The sequence below is a fragment of the Micropterus salmoides genome, unplaced genomic scaffold, assembly GCF_014851395.1.
Source record: "Micropterus salmoides isolate LMB-PRFRI ecotype aquatic unplaced genomic scaffold, ASM1485139v1 Ms_hic_scaffold_10, whole genome shotgun sequence".
Classification (NCBI taxonomy): domain Eukaryota; kingdom Metazoa; phylum Chordata; class Actinopteri; order Centrarchiformes; family Centrarchidae; genus Micropterus; species Micropterus salmoides.
The window spans coordinates 23005682-23031980 of NW_024040041.1; the positions used below are offsets into that span (position 1 = coordinate 23005682).

At 39.9% G+C, this 26299-nt stretch overlaps 3 protein-coding genes across 6 annotated transcripts in view; 2 read left to right on the forward strand and 1 right to left on the reverse strand.

Moving 5' to 3' along the window:
• mrtfbb (myocardin related transcription factor Bb) overlaps positions 1-17675 on the reverse strand; it is a 77189-nt gene extending 59514 nt beyond the window's left edge. Inside the window, exons 1-2 of one of the 4 annotated variants that reach the window (XM_038703379.1) lie at positions 17538-17675; positions 10752-10795 (exon numbers count right to left, since the gene is read on the reverse strand). The gene's annotated coding sequence lies outside the window, so the exon portion shown is untranslated. Of the gene's footprint in view, positions 1-10751; positions 10796-16793; positions 16882-17019; positions 17144-17537 lie in introns of those variants that run through there. The other 3 variants (XM_038703388.1, XM_038703384.1, XM_038703461.1) reach the window with 3 other exon arrangements.
• igfals (insulin-like growth factor binding protein, acid labile subunit) lies at positions 13730-16607 on the forward strand. Its single transcript, XM_038703514.1, is given in 3 exon segments — positions 13730-13887; positions 14050-14299; positions 14301-16607. Coding segments are annotated over 2 exon segments (1731 nt in total). The 5' UTR covers positions 13730-13887; positions 14050-14054; the 3' UTR covers positions 15787-16607.
• LOC119891588 lies at positions 17172-26023 on the forward strand. The gene is made up of 30 exons (XM_038703359.1): positions 17172-17393; positions 17512-17619; positions 17709-17840; positions 17965-18081; positions 18170-18272; positions 18406-18517; positions 18583-18816; positions 18906-19193; positions 19273-19396; positions 19471-19662; positions 19761-19901; positions 19993-20181; positions 20281-20388; positions 20530-20674; positions 20822-21104; positions 21458-21540; positions 21710-21864; positions 22243-22369; positions 22540-22671; positions 22758-22922; positions 23119-23421; positions 23590-23643; positions 23922-24085; positions 24172-24343; positions 24442-24536; positions 24623-24743; positions 25086-25300; positions 25401-25492; positions 25588-25657; positions 25807-26023. Exons 1-30 carry the CDS (start codon positions 17307-17309, stop codon positions 25873-25875), a joined length of 4380 nt encoding a protein of 1459 aa, XP_038559287.1. The 5' UTR covers positions 17172-17306; the 3' UTR covers positions 25876-26023.
• Positions 26024-26299: the final 276 nt, after the last annotated feature.

Consider the following 26299-nt stretch of genomic DNA (forward strand, 5'->3'; position numbering starts at 1 on the left):
TAGTTCAGTGAAAGAGAGAAATTGAAATTCAGAAGGTGTACAGTTTTATTTGTCTTTTGATAATAAAAATGTGTAAGAATATTTCCTTTCTTGACATTTTGTGAGTGTATTTTGTTTGTTGGTTTTATTTATTAGACTAAAAAGAAGCTAGTGTAACCTAGAAAACTTGCCACATGCACATCTCCCAGCTGAAATGGGGAGGGCTGAGCTGTACTATTGGACTATTGCCTCTTGAGGTAATGTAATGGAAATTAGTTACAAAGGTATTACGACACAGGATGATCCAGGGCTAGCTCATTAGCATGCCAACTTCAGTAGATATCTCTGCAACACAATACATAGACATGTTTGACATAACATCAGAACTGTTACTTCTGCACATTATGTCGATAATGTTAGTTCATTTTGTGAATGTTCGAAACCAGTATTCTGGCCGTATCTTCACACCCATTGTTCTTTTAACACATTGTCTTTGTTTGTCCTTGATAGTTATGATTAGGTAATTTGACCTGGTAGATTTGCTGCTTTAAATTCCTCTGAAACCATCGCTCACTGGCAATTTATCAACATGAAACCAGGCTGAACATTTAGTTGTTATTCGTGTTTGCGTTAAGCTGCACAATAAGGTAAGTAATCTTGGCCATGATGTTCAGTGGTGCTAACTTCTACTTATGGTGCTTTCAAAACCTTTTTCAGGCTGTACATGCATGATTTAAAAGGATGATTATTCTGTCATTATAAAAATTATATTGTCTATTTGACTTTCACATAGTGTATCTACCTACCTACCTACTTCATAGTGTTTAACTAATAAGTGTATTACTTAGTCCAAAGCTCTGGATCAGTAAACTAGAACTTTTCATAAAAAAGCTCTTGTTAAACTGCTTGTTCAACTGCATTAACACAATACCAGCAGCAGGCTACAAACTCACTTTCACACTCATTCAATCCAAACACTGGGAGCTATACACATTGAGTCTCTCATTGTAGCCTTACTACAGACCGCTGAGTGACATTTCTTTTAATAATAATAACAATAATAATAATCATCTTTATTTATAGAGCACTGTTCAAAAACAAGTTACAAAGTGCTTTCACAAGTGCAAACACTTAAGAGACTAAAATACAAGTTAAAAGTAAATATAAAATAGAATAAAAAAAATAAAATAAAAGCTCTCAGTGTAATGAAGCTAAAAAAGGGGTGATATGGTCATATTTCTTTGTTCTGGTTAAAAGCCTGGCAGCTGAGTTCTGGACAGTCTGGAGTCAATCAAGATTTTTGGGTCAAGCTAGTAAAAAGGCTGTTGCAGTAGTCCAGGCGTGTTGAGATGAAGGCACGTAAAAATGGTCTCCATGTCCTTAATTAAAAGTTAACATCGATCGTATTTTTGATATATTTCTGAGCTGGTAAAAACATGATTGCAAAAGCTTTGTGGTGTGCTGATTGTTGTTGCTACTACTCTCGTGTGAAACATTTAATGCACGCTTATCTATCAAGGCATAGATTAATAAACAAGCTGAATTGATTCAGCCAAGTGCTTATACCTCTTCGAATTAAACTAGTCAGAGGTTTCAAATTTGTCTCTTGTTGATAAGGTGTATGATTAAATAAGCACAAGAACAGTAGAATAGCACATGAATGAACGAGAACAAAGCAGTGTCTATGTGTTTGGTAGTATAGACTTACATTTAATTTTAAATGCAATACATATAATTCCTCAAATACTTCAACCACAGGAAATAATATTTTCCATTGGAAATGTAGCACCTTTTCTTGCGTTTTAAAATTAGCACACTTACAAACAAACACACAAAATTTACCAATTCAATTCTTCTTTCGTTGCTAATAACCATAAACCCCACACAGAAATGTTCCACCTGCTAAACAAAAGCACCAGAACTATGGTGGGCAGGCAGCTCACTTGTTAAGGACAACACAGCAATTGACTGAGGGCACATATGGATCACTTTGCTTTTCACTCTACTTTTACACTTGTTGGAGAATTCATTCCTGTTATTGCAGATTACTCCTGTTTACAGCCGTGCCGTCTTATCAGAACTTCAGTTTTAACAAGCCTCTGGGAGCACTGTCATTTTCTTGAAAACGCCAGGAGACATTCTTGTTAATTAGCAAATGATGTTTCCTACCACCAGGGTGGTTCCCTCTGGAAATTAAATCAGCACAATAACCTAATTCCGTCAGACTGAGGGGCATGGCCATGTCCTGGTGTGTGAAAAATCTTGATCCTACAGCAATGACATTTAAAAAAAAAAAAAAAGCTGCATGATTTTTTTGAACATGAAATAATTGTAGGATTGTACTCACAAATTAACAAACAGCCAAACCTACAGGGGAAAAGCAAATGCACTGGGGTAAAAGAAAAGTGTGCCACAGGTTTTAGTTCAGAGAGTCCTCTGGGACTGGACAACTTCATTGCCCTTGTTCATTGCAACTACATGCATTTATTGTTTTCCTTACATTTCCTTGCTTCTACAATGTGTTGGGACAGATTTTCGTTTTTCAAAAAGCAATTATTTACACTGACAAGAGGTGCAACAGTGTAACTTTTTGTCAATATTATTTGACAATAGCTCCAGGATCTTCGGGAAATGTGTTTTGCTCCACAATATACCGAATATCAGAGAGAGGACAAATACAGACAATAACACACCTGCAGACAGACAGGCAAAGAAATAAGTGTGAAAAGGTCGGCTTTGTGTGGATCCCCAGTGGATTTTGCTCCCTTGGCCCAACATGGTTTTCTTCATCAGGGTGTACAGATGAAAGACAGAGGTTCAGCCTTACTTATTGAAGATTCATTATGTATTTATTAGCCTTTGGCTTTACAAAGATGAGAAGCAATCTACATATATCCTCAACGTGTGTTTCAAAAGATGCACCCAATGTAGGCCTAATTCAAAAAAGGAATTATTAAAGGTGACAGAGCTTATGTAAATAAAAATGATTTATGTTTATTGTTATCAAGTTATCAACTCCTGCGTGCCATGAAACCATTTTCAGACACACTGGGCAGTGCATTCTGGCATCCTCTTTTCTCAGCAATGATCACACCACTGCTCATCTACACCACACGCCCCCACTATCTAGACTCAGACTGCAACCTTCATCTGCCACATCGTATCCAGTAATTTACAGTCTTATCATCAATCTCACTAACAACAGGCTAACGGAACAGCTGACTCTGCTGGTTTGAAACAGACGCGCTCAGGGGCTCAGGGTGGATTTATCAGTGAACATAAGACTTAATTGTATGAACGCAATTAAACCATGCAATATGGCAAAGTTGTCCACAGCTACAAACAAGGATGCAATTTTAGGGGTGTAACAGATGTGTAATATTGTGCCCGATGTTTTCCATAACTTTATTAAATTACTTCACTTGATTTAAGTCCTGACTCCAGAATTCCCAATTCTAACATTTCTTTACACTCAACGAAGAAGGAGCCCAGTGAGAATCTTCGAATGACAAGCTGTCTACATCTCTCAGTACCCTACATGAAAAACTAGACTGTGACAGGCTGCGCGTCCTGCTGCAGAGGCATTCCTCTAGCTGCTTATTAAAAAACAAGTAATTACAAAATGTGAGTTACCATGCAAGATAATGGGGGACATTTCAGCATCTTACTGGAAAATTGCTGTTGTGTAGGTTACAAGGTATAGACTGAAAGAATGAGTAGGACTAATGTCTGTGTTGGAACAATTATTGCTTTTCATGCACTCTACCACTTGTAACTAGCAATATAATGAACAAATACTCTAATCTGCAAGCACTGTGTTATGTTGGTGTGTCCTTTTTAATAAAAAAATAGAAAATCTACAGGGAACTTTGTTCATTTTGAAAGGAGAGAAGACATGAATGGTCACAATTTCCACTGTACTGCAGTCAAGCTAGATTGTTAATAAGGGAGCAATTCCCTTCATATAAATGCATATCAGCAGGGACAGAATAGGCTGTCAATGCTCCAAATTAATCCATTCTACAAGCCAGTGCAGAGTAACATAGCCAGGATCATTGTGCCGCTATAAAAGCAAGCGAAGCAGCTTGGAGCAAAATCTGAGAGTTTCTGAAAGGAGGCACACAGAGATTAGGAATGTGGAACTCCTCTGAGATATGCCTCCACAGCCGACAAAGACATTAGAAAGTCTTTTCTCTTGCCCGAGGCAGGAAGAAAGGTCATGTTATTTTGGGATAGGGACTGTTTTCCCGGGTTAAAAATCTGTTATACTCTGATTATCGCCATGTATCATTGCTTTCCAAACTCTCACCTTTATAGAGTTTGTAACAACTAGGGCTGAAATATTGAGATCCATATTGATATGATTTACATTACTCAATTCCCCCACCAACCAAGTTTTGGTTTAACCTATATTTCACTGTCTCCTGCTCCGTTTGTGAGGTGATCACACTGATGCCCCTCTAACAGAGATCACAAACAGAAAGAAATATGAGAGGTCCACAAGGAATTCTCGGCTCCAAGTTCAAGGATAATTTGAATAAAGTGCTCCCAGTGCTGCCTGGGATGACGGACACCTTAGCCAAAAGTGTGTTTGTTTGTATCTGTGCATGTTTTTGTTAAAGAAAGAGGGGACTGGCTTCAGTGTCAAGGTGCAAATTTCCATTTTTAGTCTAAAGAAATTGTGTACCATCACTTCAAAGAGATTTATGCGAATACCTCGAGCTTTGGTCTTTCCTTTGCTTTATTAAATAAATGATTACAATTAATTTCTTTAATTGAAGAAATTTATATAGTTAAGTCTTTCATTTGGGGCGGCGCGGTCGTGCAGTGGTTAGCACTGTCGCCTCACAGGAAGAAGGATGTGGGTTCAAACAACTGGTTGCCCCGGCCTTTCTGTGTGGAGTTTGCATGTTCTCCCCGTGTCTGCGTGGGTTCTCTCCAGGTGCTCCGGCTTCCTCCCACCGTCCAAAGACATGCAGGCTAGATTATTTGGTGTCTCTAAAATTGTCCTTAGGTGTGAACGTGAGTGTGAGTGGATGTTTGTCTATGTGTGGCCTTGCGATGGACTGGCGACCTGTCCAGGGTGTACCCCGCCTTTCGCCCAATGTCAGCTGGGATTGGCTCCAGCCCCCCGCGACCCTGTATGCAGGTGGATGGATGGATGGAAGTCTTTCATTTGTTCCCTAGCCTGGCATCACCTGGGCCTCTAAGTTATTTTTCAATTACCAAGATGTGTTATCAACGGGCGCCAACCAAAATGCCTCTGGACGCAATTGGATAGACCTACAACCAGTTAGAGCAATGAAATGTAATATAGCATATTAGGTAAATTAAACCAAATCCTGTCGGTACAGCAAATACATATTTCTTACTAACAAAACCTTGAAGTGCAGTTGTTTGTTCTTCTTTAAGAGAATATATTCTGTCCAGTTCATTTAATACTGACAGGATTCAACAGAAACAGTTCCACATCACCAGAAACCATTTGGGTTGTTTACGAACAATGGCGGTCCTCATGTCAAACCCACCCCATATTAGATAAATGGTTGTGATTGGCTCTACCAGATCCAGGATGGGTGAAAATCTGTCTGAATGGGTGGGTGGGGGGGCAGACAAATCTGCCAGAGCAAACGAAACATGAGCTTGCAGATTAGTCTGGTTTCCAGGCCATCTGCCCTTCTGCATTAGCTCTCTTTATACTGTAAGAGAAGAATGCTTTTTGTATTCTGTCCTGTATAGCTCTGTGCTGCAATTCAATCTAGACTGCTTGGGGAAAAAACACTTATACAAAAATGTAAAATGCAGTGTAGAGAGGTGAAAAGAGGCCGCTGCCTTTCTCGTGGTGCCGTTACTCATTTATAGCACGTGAACTACTGCCCCAAATTTATGTTAACAAGTTTCTTTATGTTAAAAGGTCACATGTAGCACCATACACCTGAATTACTTGCAAGTAAAATTATTTTTCCAATAGAAAAGAATGCTGGAGTTTGGATTAAAGAGTAGCAGACCATGAGACGATCCACCCAGCCCGATCAACTGGACCATGTACCATGGCGGGTTATATGATCACTCCAGAGAAGAGGAGAGAGAGCCTGGATAGGAGCTAATGCTTCCCCCAATGGACTTATAGCTGCTTCTGGCTAATGTCCGGTCTGGACATAATGGAACTGTTCCACATCTTTACAGAGACCTGCTACAGCAACATCCCAGATCAAGCACTCGACGCGTGGACTGTGTTCCGAGCTGTCAGAGCTCCGGCAAAATGAGAGGAGGCGGACTCTGTTTACGTCGATGATGCTTGGTGCTCAAATGCAGTCAAAGTGGATGAACAACATTTCCCAAATGTCAGACAGACAATGAAAAAAAAAACATCATCACTGACTTGTTGCTTCTGTTTATATTCCCCCAGATGCAATTTCAAAACATGCACTGCAGACTTTTTTTCCTGGGTGTATACATGCATGTATAAATGTCTATGTCTAATTAACTATATGTATTGTTTTATTTTATTTATTGTATAGGCCTATGTTACCGTATTCTCGCCTACATTTAATTATCTGGTAAGTTCTATGTGTGTAGCATGAATGGAGCACAAACTTTCATTTCATTGACAACCTTGTGTTGTATAATGATAAATTAACTACCTCGATAACTTGGATTTAGAAACTGAAAAATTACTGAGATGAGTCATATATTGGTGACAGACAGTGAAGAGCAGAGCTCATAGTTTGACCACAGTTAATCAAGAAATGTCATGGAAAGGGTGAGAGATGGCAAGCTGATGAAATGTAAAAATCAGGTTTGGTGTAATAAAGCACAGTGATTTTCAAATACATGTTATGGAACCTTTTGGGTCACGATAAAATTAAAGTGGATCCCACATTATTCTGGAAATCTTAGTGACTTAGGAGGGAAGAAGGACTACAGTGGCCTGTTTTATTGTATTTGGTAATCGTCATATAATGTACTAATTTTATTTTTCTCATCCTTCATTCTCTTGCCTGTTTCTTCTTTCTACTCACTGAATGACAACAGCCATTCAAGTCACAGACATGGCTAATAATTGTTCGGCCTCATTGTAATTTCAGACTGGCTGCACCTCTTTATCCCATTCTTTCTTGCACATCCATTCCATAAGTTTGCAAGCCTCCCAGAAGCGCTCTGGACACCAGGTTTAGTAACAAAGTCACATGAGACATTGACCAGCATAAAGACTTTTAAAGACCTAGTCCTTTTTTAAAGAAGACGACTTCAAAAAGAGATTCATGAAACCTGCCATTAATACAAAATTCAAATATATATGGATTTACACTCAGGGCATAAATCAGTAAATCTTTGTGTTTATGGCTGGTGATGTTATTTTAATACTACAATTATATTTAGCCCTCTAACCAAATTAAAATGCAGTGATGGGTGTCACCATATGGACACACTGAGTGCGCTTACAGAGCTCAAGCGGAAATGTGTCTGTTTAATTCGCCAAGAGTCAATCGTTATGGTAACATAGGAAGACATTTTGAAGCTAAACACAAGTCCTTCAAGTCCAACATGGGCAAAGAGTGAAAAGAGAAAGGGAGACAGCTTGACTGGCCACTTAGACATTTTTTTCAGGTCAACCACACTTAGGATAATACTACAAGGGCTAGCGACGAGGTGGCTCAATTTATAGCCGAGCATGGAAAACTCTTTGCAGAGGGTAACTATAAAAGGACTGTCTCACTAAAATAGTTGCTGTGATTTTCCCAGAAAAGCAGCAAGAGTAGCTGAAGGATCAAAGCATGTGCATTGGACTTATTTTCTTTTCAATTGTACATGATGAAAGAAATTCACTCACCAATACTGTTGAATGAAAGTCAATGGTGATAAATTCATCTATTTGCTACAGATGACTACAGATTCTAGGTTTCAGCACAAAGTTATTAAAACTCACTCATTACGATAGTCTCTTAAATGAACAGGCTCATGGCTCCATGTTGCTGCTGGAATGAAAAGTTTGGACACCACTAATTTACAAATTTAGAAACACATATGATACACCAAGGTTACATGTATTAAAATACAATTGAATCATTTCCATGCTAGTAAGACCGCTCAAAAAATACATGCACAAAAGGTCAGCATCATTAGCTTAATATTATGTAAAATACTAGCTGAAAGGGGAACTGCGATTTCTTTTTACTGTTAATGTACAATTTCTTGTCCTCATCACTACCTTCAAAAATGTTAAATCTCTTTATACCTAAGTGGTAAAACATGAGAAAATAGTGTTACTGCATGTGACTGAAATATGTACAAGAGAAAACAATGTCCCCATTCTGTTCATTAACACACAGACAGAAGACAATTGCAGTAAACCATTCTCAGTCAGGAGGGCAACAATAGTGTGAAGCCCAAATAAAATCAGATGGAATGAAGCAGCCTTATATCTCTCCAGAGGACTAACATCACAGTTGCCTGTATTCAAACAGCAGAAACAGGACCAATGCTGCCAGCCAAAATGAGCTCTCCTGCAGCGAAACTACTGTTTCTACTGTTGGACTATTTAATAATTCATTTATTCATTGTCTATTGTGAATTATAATTGGAGAGCATTGTGTGTTGTTAATAAACGTATGAGGCCCTTACAACAATGTGAACATCCTCCTTCAGCTTTAAGACGCCTTTAAAACTTTTGTTCACTAGAATCCTAAAACTCTCTTTGTTTGAGGAGCTGTGGTAGATATTTTGTCATATAGATCCATGGGGACAAATCTTTTGCTTTGTTCAGCTGCTGAGGCTCAGTTATGAAAGATTCAAATATTGATGAAGGGAGGGCAATTTGTGTGTACAATGGCCTGTGGTGTGGTTTGTAAAGTCTCTTCATGAGCCATAATAAAAAAAAAAAAAATCACCACCAAACAAGGGATCTAGCACTTTCCAATAAAACCTTGCTAAAGTGCTATCTGTGTGCTACAATCCCTGTCTAAGAAAAGGAACATTCAAAATATTCCTCTCATCCCACAGGCACAGCGTTATTTCTTATTATTGACCTACACTTGTATCCACATTTATTCACTCTACTACCCTAAATGTGGAGCAGGAGCTCTGGGGCTACATACTGATAACATGCAACCATTTTCATCACCTTGCAATGACACACATTTTACCCTGCATATCTATGATGAACTTAAAACTAATTGGTCATTTCAGAATAAAAAGGTTTTGAGGAACTGGGTAACATGAACTGCATCAAACACAGCATATGCACAGCTAGAAGACAAGCAATGACTCCCGGGTTTAGTGTTTATTACAGACTAACTGATATGCAGAATGAACTGAGTGTATAACTGAAATAAGAAAACTAGACAAGATCACATCAGTAGTGCAACTCAAGCTGCACCTGCTGTCAACTAAGCTGCAAAACCAGGATTTGCTCTACTTACAAACCAGCCATTCAAAACTTCCGCATGTCATCAGACTTTGACAGCAGCTTTACTGACTTCGCCTCAGCTGAGCGTGTTGCTATGTATATGTGTTTATTGTTTGGCCCAGATATATGAAGATGTGGATAACACTGCCTGAAATTGGATCACTCTTTCACCTGGACACAGCTGTACAGAAAAAATGAAATACTCGTCCTTCAAAATTACATTCAGATGAAGTGCAAAGCATCTGAAAGGAAGGGGGAGTTATACACACGGTACTTTTAAAAACGTACTGCCTCTCATAAGAATGTAGCCTTGTACTTCTCAGCTTTTTTGGGGGGTCATTCTACCTATTTGAGTCTGCATAGATAAAAAAACTGAATCTAAAACTATAGGATAAGTGCATAATAAATAAACCACTAATTGTGTCCTTCAATTGAAATATTTTCTCGTCATGCTCAGGCCATGTAACATGATATAAATGAGTGAATAAATGGATGAGAGACCTAAAAGAGGTCTATGCATTTTCTTTTCTGAGTTTCTCCTGGGACAGCTGCTTTTATTTCTTCCTCTGAATGGGATCCAGGTCTCCTCTATGATTCAAAGCCTGGCAGCTAATTTGGACAGACTTTGGTGTGGGTTTGAGCGCGTGAAGTGTCTTTCATCGGTCTTCTTTCAAACCTTAGAAGCTGACATTATTTGGGTGTGTTCAAGGTTATTCAGCAAAGTCAGTGCTCATCCATGTTAATGAATCTGCTGGCCACACCTTCCTACCTTACCTAATTGTTAACTGACCTACGGAGTCTGTTCTTTATTCAGCCAACATGTATCGACACAGGGCCTTCACTAGGGTGTTGTACAGAATGGGTAACAATAAAAAGCCTGTGCTACAAATAAATCCATCTTGTGGCACACATCCAATAGGCAAAATCAAATGGCTTAATTGGGTCCTCAGCTGCAGTGATTTGCTCTGGTCACAATGATCACGATCAATTGGGAAACAGTGGCTGAGTCAAGATAAATGCGACGGATTCTCTCTCCTCTAAGAAAGCAGTGAGTTGACTGTGAGCTCTCGGTGTTATTAATAGCAACTGCAGGGGTGTCGGGGTCTTTGGTTGTCAAAGGGTTCAGAGCAGCACTGAACCACCATCCCCTCAATGGGTGAAAGGCCACCGAACAGCCCTGATTTAAAGTTGCCTTTCTCAAACAAGACATGTTTCTCTTTGGTTTTGTTTTAAATTACTGTGAAGGGATAAGAGTCCAACGATCAGCCAGTGGATGGCAGTGTTGACTGAGCCGGTTGTCATTCAAAATAAATTTGGTGTTTGTGTCACAAGAAATTACTCAAATTTAACCTGTTCAGCTTACCTTATTTCACTTGTTGGGGAAGCTGGATTGTTCTCACTTTAAGTCTGTATAGGGACAAAAAAAAAAACAATTTAGTTTAATTAAAGCTCTCCGCTTAGTTTATAGCAATAGAGAATAAGAAATTGAGCTCCATCTTTTAACCTTCTTAACCTTAATGTGTGGGCGCTATTAAAGCAAAAGGGCAGGGAAAACCAAAGCCAAAGGAAAAAAAAGTAATTCCTTTGGTTGTCTACCCGTCGCTGTACGCACCCCTATGTCCCACGTATTAAAATGCAGTGCTGTAATGTGCAACTGATGAGACAAACAGTAGGGTCCAACATTATGCATATCTAGTGGCTCACTGCACCAGCACAGGAGGAGTCATATGTTGCCTTATGGTTCTGTCAATTTTAGAGCTAGTTCTTCTAGGATTGTACTGTGGTGTTGGCTGTTTTGCTTTACAAAAATAAAAACTAGATCTTTTAAGTGTCGGTTAATCTCAGTGTTTTATGTCTGATAATGTAACTGGGAAAGTCAAATGGTTTCAAGGTAAACCCAGAATCAGCTCTGACGGTACATTGTGTACAAATACTTGGCTGCCAGCCTAAACAAAAACTCAACACAAACAAAACAAAAGATAAGAATATGAGAGTCTTAATCCTATTTTTAATAGGTCAACTGATGAATTTTAACATTTATCTCAAACACTTGTTGCATATTTCAATGAAACTTGGTTAAAAGTTAAGACAAGGGCTTAAAGAACCCCTTTACTTTATCTTTGACTACGTGATATATTTACAACAAAAATATTTATAAAATATTGAGTAGATTTAATAAACCACACATACAAAACCAGAAGAATACTAATTTGCTTTCTACGTGCGAGGTTGACATACAATAATTAAAACATGTCTGTCAATACAAAAGAGATGTGACTTAAACAGACCTGACAGGGCAGCAACTGAATTAATCTGTGTACAGTTTTAACAGATCATACAAAATTGTAGTGTGTGTCCTTGGCATTACATGTCAAGAGTTCTGATATTTATTTGCATAGCAGTAGAGTGAAGGAGAAGGTTATGATGGGTTTCAACAATGATCCGCGTGCACCCATCCAATTTAGATTAGCTTTCAGGCATGTTCCTACTGCTGAGGAAGCACAAAATGTATCCAGAATAATATGAGGAAGTTATTCTTCACGAAGAACAAGCACAGCCCAGGCAAGAATTTACAGCTACAGCAGCAGGCTCTGCCACAATGAAAACTCTTCTCCTCCACTCAGGACGCCACTGACAAACCTGGAAATCTTTGTCTGAGTGCCAGGGAATGAGTCAGTTAGAGGTGTTTGTCAGGGGAGCAACAATAATGAAACAACTAACTATAGTTGCCACTCTGTATGGCAAGTTTTTGATAGAAAGCAGTGAAAGCTGCAGTGTTGTATTTCAGTTTTTTAAAATTACTTGATAAGGTTAACAGACAAACTCCCTTTCGAGTGTTGATATAGTGAAGCCAATATGCCTTGCTCAAAGACTTTAGGAAATATGAGAGCACCAGCTCTATATTGTTACCTGACAGACTCATCATAATGATCTATGTTTAAAATGATCCGCTTACAACTTCTGGTCATACTATATTTAGCATTAAACATTTTCATTTAGAAGGTTAAGCAAGCCCTTAACATATAGAGGACATACCAAGCTTTTGAGCCTAGATGTGACAACAGATCAGCAGTGCTCTCTGCTGGCAAGATAAATAAATATTTTAATGTATTAGACTCCTCAATTTCAGGGAAATGAGACATTGGTTGGCAGGAAGTACAAAAAGATTTCAGTGAGGACACAGTGGTCTTTTCACATGACACATTTCTAATGCCATGAAAAATAAAAATATCACAAAAAATAATCAAATTAATAGAAAGATACTTGAGTCACTCTGTGTACTGTCCAAAGTGTTCCAAATGTATTATTCAATATAAATCTGTTCAATGATTTACACATTTAAAAATATTAATTTTAGATTTAAAATTAAACAGCAATAGATTTTGGGCATTCATATCAATTAATCTGCAGGGGACTATTATCACTCCAATATAAAATCAAAATAATTAGAAAGGTAATGCATTTGCCAGTACATCTACTGAGTGCAACCTTAGCAGCTGAAGAAGGTATGGTTGTGCTGTGCATCACGTACACTGCCTAACTGCTAACATTTGGCTTACTTATTTGCTGCAGAAGAGAACCAGATTTGAGTGATAAACATTTGAAATGTAAAGGATATATTCAAGTTTTTCTTTATAGTGTTCGAGGTGGCAAGTCATTCAATAAAATTCATGTGCAAGCATACATTGTATCAAGATTTGGTTGTCCTTTAGGGCATGACCAGTTCATGGTTGTCTAAAAGAACCCAAATACCATGAAAAAAAAAAAAAAAAAAAAGAGTAAACAGAAAGTTAGTCATTACAGTTACAGATGTGATTAGGAAATGGACCATTGGAACTGACCACATCCTGCACAGTCAAACAAGTGAATTAAACAGAAACGGCACTGGCATTTAAAAATATGAGATAAGAAATTAAATACAATTTTGCCTCATATTACTACCCCTCGTCAAATGCTCCTTTCTTGAAAAGGTAAAGTATAAGCAAAAAAGAAAAAAAATCATAAATTGGTCTAGTGCACTGGGTACCCCTTATCTCTTTACCACTATATATCAGTTAAAATCTACAGCAAATGCACTCAGTGACAGGAACCTGACTTTAGTAAACAACAAAGGCCATTTCCACTGAATCCCCTTTTAGGTTAACAATAAAGTATGTGTGAGATGTGTTAAGAGTAATTGAGGTATGTACAAATAATTCTTAGAATTTTACAAAAGTAGAGGTAACACCTTACTAAGGCAATGGAACATATAAAGTCAATGTTGGTGGAAAAACAAATTGGAAATAGAAAAAAAGTCAGGTCAGTACAAAATGACTAGTATCATTCAGTAGTCTAATGGTCATGAATGGGTTAACTGTATATTCATTGCACTTGACTCACGAAAGAAGGTTTTGGGGGCTTGGCAGTCTTTCCATTCAGCATACAAACAATTGCACAAGGTTCAGTCATTCAGTGTTTCGTAGCCTGTTCAGCTTAAATCAAGACCTCTCAGATTTAAGGTAAGCAACATCATTTAGGCTGAAAACCAAATTAAATTCAAATTTCTAAAAAAGAACTGCAATTACAAAAATAGGAAGGCATCACATTTTAACAGCAGTCTGCAGGGATTTTATATGTATTTGAAGAGTATTTATATTTATTTATTAATATTCTCTCCACAGCTGGTATGCAAACCATTGTGCTGTTGGTGTTGTGGGTACTGGGAACATCACTGGTGTTGCCAGACCCTGACACAGCTGGAGAGAAAGTGGCCGAAGAGCCTATTCCATGTTCTAAGGGATGCACCTGTCTGCATGATGACTACAGCTTGGAGCTCAACATGTACTGCAGTGCTCGTAACTTCACACAAGTCCCATCAGACATGCCCCAATCCACTCATTCTCTCTGGCTGGATAGCAACTTGTTCACCTCTCCCGGCAGCATCTTTTAAGGATCTTACCAACCTGGACTTTTTGAATTTGCAGAGTGGCCTGCTGGTGACACTTGACCCTCAAGCTTTCAAGGGACTTAGGTCGCTAGCACACATTCACCTTGAGCGAAATCGCCTCCGGGTGTTACCAGGTACAATCTTCCAGAATACACCTAACATTGCTTCACTTAGTCTGCATAACAACCAGCTCACTCGTATTGAGGAAAGACTGTTTGCAGGACTCTCACACATGTGGCTTCTCAACCTAGGGTGGAACTCAATTGCAGTTTTACCTGAGGCGGCTTTCAATGACCTGCAAGGTCTACGAGAGCTTGTCCTTGCAGGAAACAGACTCGCTTACTTGCAGCCACAGCTTTTCCAAAATCTTGCTGAGCTTAAAGAGTTGGATCTGACAGGAAATTACATCAAGGTCATCAAAGCTAATGTGTTCGTTAAACTCACTAAACTACAAAAGCTTTACCTGGCCCAGAATCAGATTGTGACAGTGGTACCTAGAGCCTTTGTAGGCATGAAGTCGCTAAGATGGCTAGATCTCACTAACAACAGACTAGCTTCTCTCCATGACGACACTTTCTTGGGCCTGCACAGCCTTCATGTACTACGTCTTTCCAACAACTCTATCACTGGAATAAGGCCCAGGACCTTCCGTGATCTGCAGTACTTAGAAGAGCTACGATTGAGCTATAACAAGATCCGAGCCCTGGGGGAAAGGATCTTTGAAGGGCTAGGTCATTTGGAGGTCCTAGAGCTAGAGCACAACCAAGTGCAGGAGGCACAAGTGGGTAGTTTCACAGGGCTCTCTCATGTGGCTGTCATCAACCTGTCTGGTAGCTGCTTCCACAGTCTGCCAGACCAAGTGTTCAAAGGTCTGTCAAAGCTTCACAGCCTTCATCTGGACAGAGGCTGCCTAACAAGGATCACAACTCAAGCTTTCACTGGACTCTCTGGTCTACGGAGGCTTTTCTTGCAGCACAACAACATCTCTGTGGTCGAACGCCAGAGCTTTGTGGACCTGGTGGGCCTATTGGGACTGGACTTGAGTTTCAATAAGCTGGAGGTTCTCACAACCCATACATTCTCTGGCCTCAAGAATATGGAGTACTTGCTGTTGTCCAACAATGAATGTCGACAATTTTTGCAGAATGGCACAAAGCAACTACTCCCAAGGCTGCGCTATCTGGACCTGAGAGCGAATGCCATAACAAGCATGGTACCTGATTTCCCAGAGAATATGGAAAAGCTTTTGCTGTCTGGGAACCGATGGAAATGTGACTGCAGCGCCCTCCCCCTCAGAAACTACAGCTTGAGGAATCCGTTGGTGATACCTCGGCAAGTGGAGACCCACGCAGAGGGTGAAGAGCCTGATACAACTATCACCATATACAACAACATTACATGCACCAGCCCACCACGTCTAGCTGGCCAGGACCTGCGGGATATTGACAGTGAACTCTTTGAAAGCTGCTAGACAACCATGCACAGATGTGTTTAGGGAACTGGGAAAGTGTTACCTTTAATATTTTCAGCAATGTCAATTCATTCAGTTTCTTATTTCAAGATTTTAACTGTAATACTAATATATCATTTATCTGCAGAAAAGGGAGAATTTGACAGTTTGTTTTCAATCCACTACAAATGCTTTGAGATAGTTGAGTTTATATTGACATTGGAGAGTAAGAACTGTATAGCCCTGAGTTTTAACACTTTGGGGACTGGGTTACTAGGCGGGGTTGCTTTATATGGAAACATGTTTGCAGGAGATATAAAAATGGATAGCTTTAAATGTGATGCATTTAGATGTGTTTTTAAAATAATAATAATTTAACATAAATATACTTTGAAGTTCTGTATAAACCACGTGGAGCTTCATTCATACTCTTGAACACAGAATGTATCACATTTACATAAAAATGTGATAGCAATTTCATTGCTGTGGTCGTTAGCATTTTGGGACAATAAAAGGGGATAGTGGAGCAGAAACCATAAAGGCCTGTTGTTTGAAATGGAAACAGATGGATTTCTGGGATCCCGATAAACCTTATGCAAAACAAAGAGCAACAAAACTGAAATGGCATTGAACTTTCTTTCTTTTCTTTTTTTTTTTCTTTTTTTTTTAATTTAAGCCATTAAACTATTAGAGTTTAGTTGACCGTGGCTTTGGGCTTTCTGAACAAACGTTAAGTATGTTGTAAATGTGTGCATTATTTGGTGTGCCAAAAACATGTTTGTGACTGAAAAATACATTGTTGGGAAATTGCCTTAAAAGCGCAATAAATGTTTTAAAATATATGTGCTTTTACTTCTTAAAAATGTTCCACATCCAAGAGACAGCTAAAAGCCGCAGTACAGCAACACATATAGGCTTACGTTACACCACAACACTGACTTTAAACGTTAACGTTATGAATTCAACACTCATGTATTAGCAAAATGTCAAAGGTTTCACAGGAAAAAAATACAATACAATAACGTTACCATGAAATTATGTACCGCGATAGGAACATGTGCAATATTCAGTCAAACAGATGGCTCGTTATGGTCGACACAGCACGTTAGGCTTAAGTTAATTTTACTACATTAGAAAGCCAGCTAGCTTGCCAAGTGCACTACTCCATTTTGTACATGCATTTCACAAGCCAGAATTCTCGCAGTTTCATTCAGTGATACTGATATTTGTGCAGATCAGCTGAGCTTCACCTACCTCGAACATGTCTCTTTCTCTCTCTCCTTCATGGACAGTCACTACAGAGAGTATTTATGCTAATCGCCTGTTCATTTTTAAAACACTTCTTGGTGTGTTTTTATGCGGCTTAAGTCAGATGTTATATTTCTGACAGCACCTGAAGGCAACATTGTTGAAGCACGCGTGCTGCAGGTGCTGCACAGAGAAGTTTTCCGTTGCCAAGGGTAACCAGATCCTCAAATAATCAACTGCGCCACATAAAAGCTAACTTCCTTCATCTTGTAGGCCGGTTCCTACCGATAGTAATGGACCTGAATCACTCTTCGTGTTGGGATTCAATTCTGGAGAAAGTGAAACCACACATACCGACCATCGACTTCGATTCTTCATCAGTATGTTTTACCCTTCTTAAAACGTGCTAACGGCTACTAACTGACAACATATATAGCTACAAAACATCTTCATGACGTGATTTACAAACGCAAATAATGGTTCCACTTAACATTACAGTCCGAGAATGAAGAGGTTCTTCTCACCATATATCAAAGACCAGCTGGTCTTTCCCTGAAGGTCCCAGAAGACTTTGACAGTTTCTCACTGGATGATGATGAACTAGAGGTTAGTTAATTAGTCTCACGAGTGTTAGTGGAAGTAATGTCATTAAACATTGATATGTGTATGGGATATTTGTGTGCTTTCTCAATCAGGAGCTGTTGAAACCTGTAGCACACACTTGTTGGTCAGAAGAGTCTTGCAGCCAGAGTGCAAAGTTTGATGATGATGAAATTGTAGAAGGCACGTCCGCAACTCAGTGGGGAACCCATCACTCTGATGCTGAGGTAAGTTATATTCATCTACAGCCACTAATGTGCGGAGAGGAAAGCACACCAGTGCGTCATAGCACGTCATATGCATCCTTTTCTTTCCCTTCCTTGCCTTTCTTTTCATTTCCCATAATTAAAGACAGATGCTTGTGAGAGAGGTATTGTGGAGTTGAACAGAGCCAAGCTAGACGCCTCTGTAAAACCAAATGTGGACAACACAAAATCTGATGAAGTTTTTCCTGTTCTCTCATTTGCGGTGAGTTTGGGAAAGTAAAAAAGGGGAGAGGGTAAATATTCTCTAGCTGCTATATATTAAAAAGTGCTGTTACACACTTAACATTCAGAGGCTTGACCAGTGGGATTTGGATGATGTCCTCCAAAATCTGAGAGAGGATGGGCTGTCTCTGCAGCAACATGTGTCAGTTGAACCTGCGAAAATACAAGCAGGTAAGTAATTATAACACACCCCAGTAGCTATAGCAAATGACTAAGGGTTGGTAAATAATCGGGGTGTGTTTAATAATTTACAGTATTAATTTTACTATCTTGTGTTATAGTTTCAACCCATTTTTGTTCATAGATGGTGACAAATGCACGTCCCAGGGGAATATAATGGAAAGACTAGTTGCTTTCTGTAACAGCCAGGCATCTAAGTCTGCGCCAGAGCCTGTGAAAAGTCCAAACCACATCAGGTAAGTCATATCGCTGCTAATGTCCTGTGACCTAGATGATAATAATAATCACTTTTTCAATGCAGACAGAAAAATGAGTGGAACAAGTCATTGGAAAGGATGGCAGCAGAGTTGCAGCTGAGCCACCAGGATTTTCCCACTGTTTATATTGACCTGCGTTGCCCTGATCCTTCAGTGAAACCGCCAAGAACATACCCAAGTCTTTCATCAGAGTCCAAGTCACCGGCTAAACACAACACTCACTGGGAAACAAAGAAACCCAATCTTAAAGTGCACGTTGGATCACGGATGGTGGACAGGTAAATATATTATGCATTAGAAACATTTGTCATGCTTAAAAGTCTAACACCTTTTGTTTCAGTTCATATAGTCATTTCTCTCTTTCCAGGGAAGTGACTGGCAAGAGTATGTTGCTTCAGAAAATAAGGGAAATTAATAGAAATGGGACTAAATGTCCCGATAAATATACAGATCCTCCTAACTCAGTGCTAGGGAATGAAGAAGAAGAACTGAAAGAGAAGCTACCCCAGCCTGTAGTGTCTACATGTAGCCATGAGTCACACCATCTGTGGGAGGATAAACAGACTTCACATGTACAGTTTGAGGACAGAAACCCTAAAATGGAAAGCCCACCAACAGCTCAGCAATGTACACTCAAAACACCAAAGCAGCAGAGGTATGTATTTTGTTCTTTATTCATTCAGCACTTCATTGACAAGAAAACAATATTTTAACCATGACAATGCTTTTGTTAGTGACAAACATAGGCAACATAAACAACACCATCAGATTCTTAAGCAGCTGGGAATACATCGTCCAACCAAATCTGTCAATCGGAAGCAGCCAGCTGCTGAAGGAACTGATGTTCTTTATGATTTTGTAAGTTGCCACAAAACTTTCCGAATATACACTACCTAAAAAATGGCCTACACTTATTATGACTTGTCTTTCAGGAAGCATCTCATCAACAGTCAATCACTACATTACCAGCAGATATTGAAAGTAAGGGGTGTATGCTACTGATCGTGGACCTCTCCGGTCCTGGCATGGTTGGAGACAGAGTTCATGGGAGGGGAAAACATCTGCATCCAGCTGGAGCTAAATCCCATATCTACAACACTTTAGTGGCTTGGTTTCTGTCTTTGGTTAGTGAGCAGTTAGGGGTTTCTCTCTCCTGATGTGTGACAGCGTTTGCTGTTTGTGAAGCTTCACCATGTAAAGGCCACTTTTTTATGTGTATTAGGCTGGCCCAGACCCACGTCATGATGAAGATGAGATCAGTGCAATGGTCCCATTCTGGGTTGCAGGGCTTCAGCAGCAGTGGACAGAGGAAGGACTGGCTTTGCATGTTTTAGCTGTGGCTCGTCACTGTTACACACCAAGGGTGAGTAGCTGGGGAAAAAACATCTCTGCATGCTTTACAGTGTCTGATGATCAGAGCACTGATTCTGTTCTTCCTTTTGTCTGTTTTGTAGAAAAGGGACATAGACATCCATACTCCTTTCTATAACCATGTCCGCAGGTTCCTCTCTGAGACCTCACTCACTCTAATTGCCCACTGGCTACCTCATCTGAATAACTTGCTGGACCAACAAGCCTATGCCTCACCCATACTGCCCTCTTCCTGTTTAAATTCTTTCATCTCTGCTACCTCCAACAAAAAGGTGGGTTGCTTCAGATGGTGTGATTTAATATACTTTCAAGCGCTCAGATTATTTTGAATGCTGTTGACTGTGTTCTGTTCCCTCGGCTTTGTGTTTCAGGTTATAGATAGGACATTTAGTCTCAGTCCAGGATTTTTCTGGCAGACTGTGGAAACTCAGGAGCGTGTTTGTAAGGGGAGAGAGACCACACAAGAGCTACACACAGAGGTGACCATGTTGCCCTTCAAAAGTGTACTTTAGTATTTAATTTTAACAGCTTTCCTTTGATCATAGGAAGCACTGAATCAGAGGTATAACACAAAAGGTGGAGTAACTGAATATATGTCTTTTCTCTCATTTTTGTTGTAGGTAGCGGTTGCTCTGTGGCGCAAAGCTTTCTTTGTACATCCTTTCAAAACACACTACACCCTCCAGCTTGTTCTTGACTCGGGACTCGATATATGTGGTCTGCGGCTCCTTTATCCACCACAGGGGTTCCTGAGTGACATTGCTGGTAGGAAATGATTAAAGCCAACTGGTCATAAAATACTCAGTAACTTTCCTTCAGGTCTACTATGTGTCCTAGAGCCAACAATTAGGGCTTTGTCAGTGTCTTCATTGAATAGAAATAGTCTTTATAAACTCTCCCTCTGATTCATAGGTGTTGTATCAGTTATCCAGAGAACCGATGAGACCTGCCAGCCCGTTCTTGCCCTAGCTGTTCGAGGCCCTCATGCCCACTCAGTGTTGAAAGATATAACTAGTTCCTTAAGTCCTCTGCTGCCCAGAAAGAAAGCTCTCAGCCCTCTCCACTGCAGAAATCAAGAACCTCGACTTATCTACTCCCCTCGACTGTCCAGTCAAGTCCACAGGGAGCTGTGCTTGTGGTTTTCAGGAAGACTTAAAGGAGGATGTGCACAGATTCACAACCGGCCTCTGAATAGGTGTGTTGTCATAATTTGAAAATGCAAAACATAATTCAACATGTGATATTTTTTACACTGTGTATACGTTTTTCAAAAAATTATTTCTCAATTGGATGGAGGAATGACCCCGTATTAACTGTGGATACATTGAAATAGCTTTTATTTTTGTTTGTTTATTTTTCAAAAGATGGTAACTGTAAATCTAAATCTTTATGTTCAAAGAAAAGTTTAAAACTTGAAAACACCTTTCAAGAAGCTAAATTTCACTAATATACCTACAAGTATGGTAGTATTGTAGGTATATTTGCGCCTTTATTCCACTGTACCCTGCTGACAGTGTTATAATCAGTCACCCTCACTTTTGTTTGTAGAGTTATGCCTCTGGATGACAGTGTGGGAGGCAGCCTATTCAGTTTAGGCGGATCACCTTCCTTTCTGTGCGCTACAACAAAAGGTACTATAACTCAACAAGGAGCCAAAACTGTCACCAGGGGGGGAAACTGGCTTCTGTCCACATTTCATTTTCAACTTTAATCTATACTGTCCTGAGGGAAATTTTGTTTGTAGCAAGGATCAAAAATTCACTTGAGTGGAACTGCTAATCCTTCTCTCCTCCTGCGTAGCTGACATACTCCTTGTGGTGTCGCCTGGCGTGCCTCCATGTTGCTACGGCCAAGTGCTGTCTGTCTGTGAACGCAGAGGCTTCAGTCTGAGGGGGCTGCAGAGGCTGCAGCTTCAGAGCAACGGAGCTGCAGTCCTTGGACTCACCAACCAGCAGGTAGAACTACAAGATAGTCAGTCAGAGAGTTCAAACTTACAGAAGAACAGCATGTTGAAGGATACAATTGTAATGAACCTCATGACAAAAGTTAATAATTGAGTGTTTAATGATAATATATTTTGAATTTCACCATTTACTGGAGACAAGTATAGAGGTGGTAATGAGTATGGATTTTGGTTCTTAGACCTTGGAGCTGGTGTTTAAATAATAATAATGGAACATTTAGCTGTAATTGTGATCTTGATACTTTTTTTGCATCAAATACATTTCTAACTGTGGGCCAATATTCCAGCTGCTTGGGTCTAAAGAAACACAGATTTCTCCTTCTGTTTTTCATCACAGTCTTGAAGCCTACGTATCTTGTTTTCTCTATAGGCACTTGTGTTCTGCAGTCCACATACTGTGACACTGGATCAGAAGGAGCTGGAGTTACCCTCTCACTGTCTGGTGTTGTTACTGAGGAAAGAAAATGCGATGCGCCACAGTTTTAGCCTTCCAGCAGGTGTAAATCTCATCTCAAGTTATATAAAAATAATAATAATAATCTACAGCATAAATCCTCTCCATAAATTATATGGAAAGTAAAAATGTGCAGGTAATAATCTCAACAGTCTACATTCACAAGTTATTCCGTGTCAATAAAATAACCTTGCAGTTACCATAATGTTTCAGCCCTAATGAGAGAATTTAAGGCAGAAAAGCTTCTGGGTTGCATCCACACCAGACTTGATGGTGTTCACACAGCAGAGCCAAGCTTCTGTTTCCACACTGTGCCTTACAGCAGTTACCTGTCCCATATGTTTGGTAAGCACTGTGTGTTCAGTGTCTGATTCTAGTAGAAGCCCCTCTTCTGCTTCCCTTTATGTTTCTTATGTATATTTTCTTTTTAGTTAGGTGTATGTGGGCAGTGCCAGATCCTTCCAGTGCGATCCTGTTGCATCAGAAGCATTCACCCAGCTCTGACATGGAGCAGGTGGTGATTTTGACCTTGTGTGGGAAGGACATGAGCCAAGGCCTGAGCCTCCTACACAGAGTGCTGACAGAAGGGCCAGGAGGTGGGTGAAGGTCAGCTGTATTTCTGAGAACACAGCCGGTCCTGGGCTTTGGAACGGGAAGTGGCAGTAAACAAACAAATTACACTGTGCAGCCTGCACAGTTTAATGAATAAATTAGTGTGAATGTGAGTGAATTATTTCATCCTCTCCCCCTTATGTTTCAATAATTGCATTGTTTTTTAAATTTATATTCAAGGTAATGAACAACACGGAGGATTCGAGCTGCTTGGCCTGAAGTATCTGCCTGCGTTGACTCAATTTCAGGCTCAGGAACTGAGCCCATATGAGGTGGGAGAGCAGCTGTGTCACGACAGCCTGGATCAACTGATGTCCTCTCCAGCCTTAGTGTGTTCTCTTAGACGCTTGAATGCTCTTGCTTCACTGAGGAAGCTCCTACCACACGATTACCCCGCTAACTTCGGTGTCCTGATGTCACCCACACCTGAAGTGGCTTTCAGACAAGCCTCCCTCTTCTTCTTTGAGCACGAGATGATTTGTGGTAAGTTTGTTGAGTGCTGTATAAAACATGCAATTGGATGCCATGTCTAAAATCACATCTCTTGTTTGAAGTATTTGAGGCCGTCACAACATTTAAGGAGAAAAGGGCAGACAGTCTTGTGTGTATAAGCTGGGAACAGTCTCATCACTCCACTTCTTTCCCCAACAGACTACAGCATACACCCACCTCTGAAGTGTCTTCCCGACAACAGCAGTGCAAAAGGTTTGCCCATCCTTTCCAGGCTCATAGGCTCAATACAGCACACACAGTTTGTAATATATTTCATGCAGCTCAGTTTTTTTGTGTATCATAGTTGCAAACTGTATAATCATATTGATGTTTCACTGTGATCTAAGTTGGAGTTTCTGTGCTTTTTACATAATCAAAAGCTAAATCTTTTAATGAAAGAATTTTGTTTTATAACGTTTAAATGCTGCAAGTAATGAATATAATATTGAACATTCAAAATATTACTTAAATACTGGGAACTTTCTGTTCAGATCCACAGATGCTGCTCACCGTGTGCCTGTTCAAGCCAAGAACCTGGAATCACTCTCTGGCTAAAATAGTCCGCAAACTCCTGCTGAGTGACCTCACGTTGGTGGGCCTCCGTGTAGTGACCCTGGACAAAAGCATCGCTACCTCACTACTGCCTGCCGAAGGTGTAAGTGAGAAGGATTATCTGAAAAACAAGCTTTCCTTTCATGCAACCATAAGCCTTGATAATTCAATGTTCAATGATGTTTGCAGGACCCCTCAGACTTGGAGGCCCATGTGGAATACTTGTGCTCTGGCTCATCACTGGCTCTCTGCCTGGAGGGGGAGAATGCTGTGAGGATGCTGCTGGATGTCCTGGGCCAAGAGGACTCATCCCTCAGGACGACCTGTTATGGCATGGCTCATTCATACAATGGCATCTATGGTCAGTACCCTGTACTGCACACTAGCACACGTTCAAGAACAGGATTTCTGTGTATGCTTAAATGCGTGTTTAACATTTTGGTAACTATATTGTGTTAGGATCTGGATCATATCAGAAAGCAATTCAGGATGTGAAGAGGCTTTTTCCAGAGGGGCTCTGCTGTACTGAAACCAGCACAAAGAGACAGGAACAGGTATGCATGTCACAGAAAAGGCTTAGTACCTGGGTTGTACTTCTGACTGATAAAAGACATTCTGTGTTTGTACTTGGTTTCTTCAGGTTCAGATACTCAGCATGTGCTCAGACCCCTTAGCCTCTGTGGAGCGTGAACAGAGGTGTACACTGGCCCCTGTGGATCAGGATAGTCTGTCACCCTCGATGGCATCAGGCCCAAATGGAGGTTTGGACTACTTGACTGGTTTTATTTTCATAAACAGGCGATTATATGTAATGATAACTTTTGTGCAATGATGTAAACTCTGCAGAACTAGGCTATGCTGTATATTCTGGTTGCATTTGTGGTGCACTCATAATCACAGGAACATTTCACTCTATCACTCTGAACTCAAAGCACTGAACATTGCATGGTTCAATCATTTATTAAAGTAAAACGTGTCCCCATAAATTATTTAATCATTTATTGTGACTTTGGCAGGGACCCCTATGGAATGGATGTTGAAATATGACCTTTGTAAGCCATGCAGAAAACAAATGTCCTGCTTTGCTTGTTTATTTGTGCCAGGGTCCCTGATACACAGTGCTCTCTGGCAGACAACCTGTCTGCTGATACCCTTAAATGCTCCACAAATGCTCAGCCAGGTGCCATCCCAGCTGGACATGCTGGAGCCGCTGCTGAGGTCAGGCTGCCACCTAGTGGCAGGGAGGATGAGCATACTGGATAATGAGCAGAGGAACCATATCGCTGACACGCTGAAAATATCACAGAGAAATGAGAGAGTGAGAAATTTGGCTTTGAAATAAGTTTCTTTAGAGCCTCTTGTCTTACAGCGAGCAATCAGCAGTTGATTTTCTCTTGATTCTTTTGTGTCCTTAAAAGATGGCTCATCTTTACATGGCACCCTGTGTCTGTCTCATCATGGCTCTGCAAGGAGAGGCAATTGTGGCCAGTTTTAACTTGATCCTTGAAAGGTATGGAAAAAGACTCAAACACATGTTGTGGGAACATGTAGAATATTTACATATAAACGTTTTCCTTTTCCCTGTGCCTTTCACTATTACACTAGCATTTACAAGGAGAACTCAGCCCTAGAAAAAGTGGGGAAAAGGATTATCCACCCCGACAGTGAGGAAGAGGTAAATCATTATTTTGATTTAGCTTTTTCTTCAAGGTTCATTCATATAATCCTGCGTGAAGATTTAAGATTTTGTGACACAAAATGTCATTTTGTTGTTAGTCAACAAGTCGCATTTGAATTTTTTTTATGTTGCATTCTGTCCTCCAGGCAAAGCAGCTGATATGCTACCTTTTTGATGCCTTGTCTCCCGAGAGCTGTCACACTATTGTGCCATAAAGTTCCAATATGTGCACATGTACAAGCTTCAGTTGGAATTTTCGTGTCTGCTCTGAAAAATGTCTTCTAATTCCCATTGTTCAGGAAATATCTGTTCTAGATAGCAATATTCTGAAAGTCACTGCAATGTAATAAATATTCACTTTTCCTTTCCTGTCTCCATTTGACTTGAGGCACAAACAGTATTTTAAAAACTTTATTCTGCAAGTTGTGTTTCAGACAAAAAGTATTCACACATTTCAGATGAAAAATTATTTTAATTTTCAAGATGATAAAAATAATTTTGTGAACTCTGTAAACCATTGCATAACTGTAGTGTAACAATTGAACAAGTGTTAACAAACTAGTAGTACACTACAGAATATATGCGGTACACAATCCTCAATGTAGAAAAGAAAAATCTAGTATTCTAAGACTTGCACCT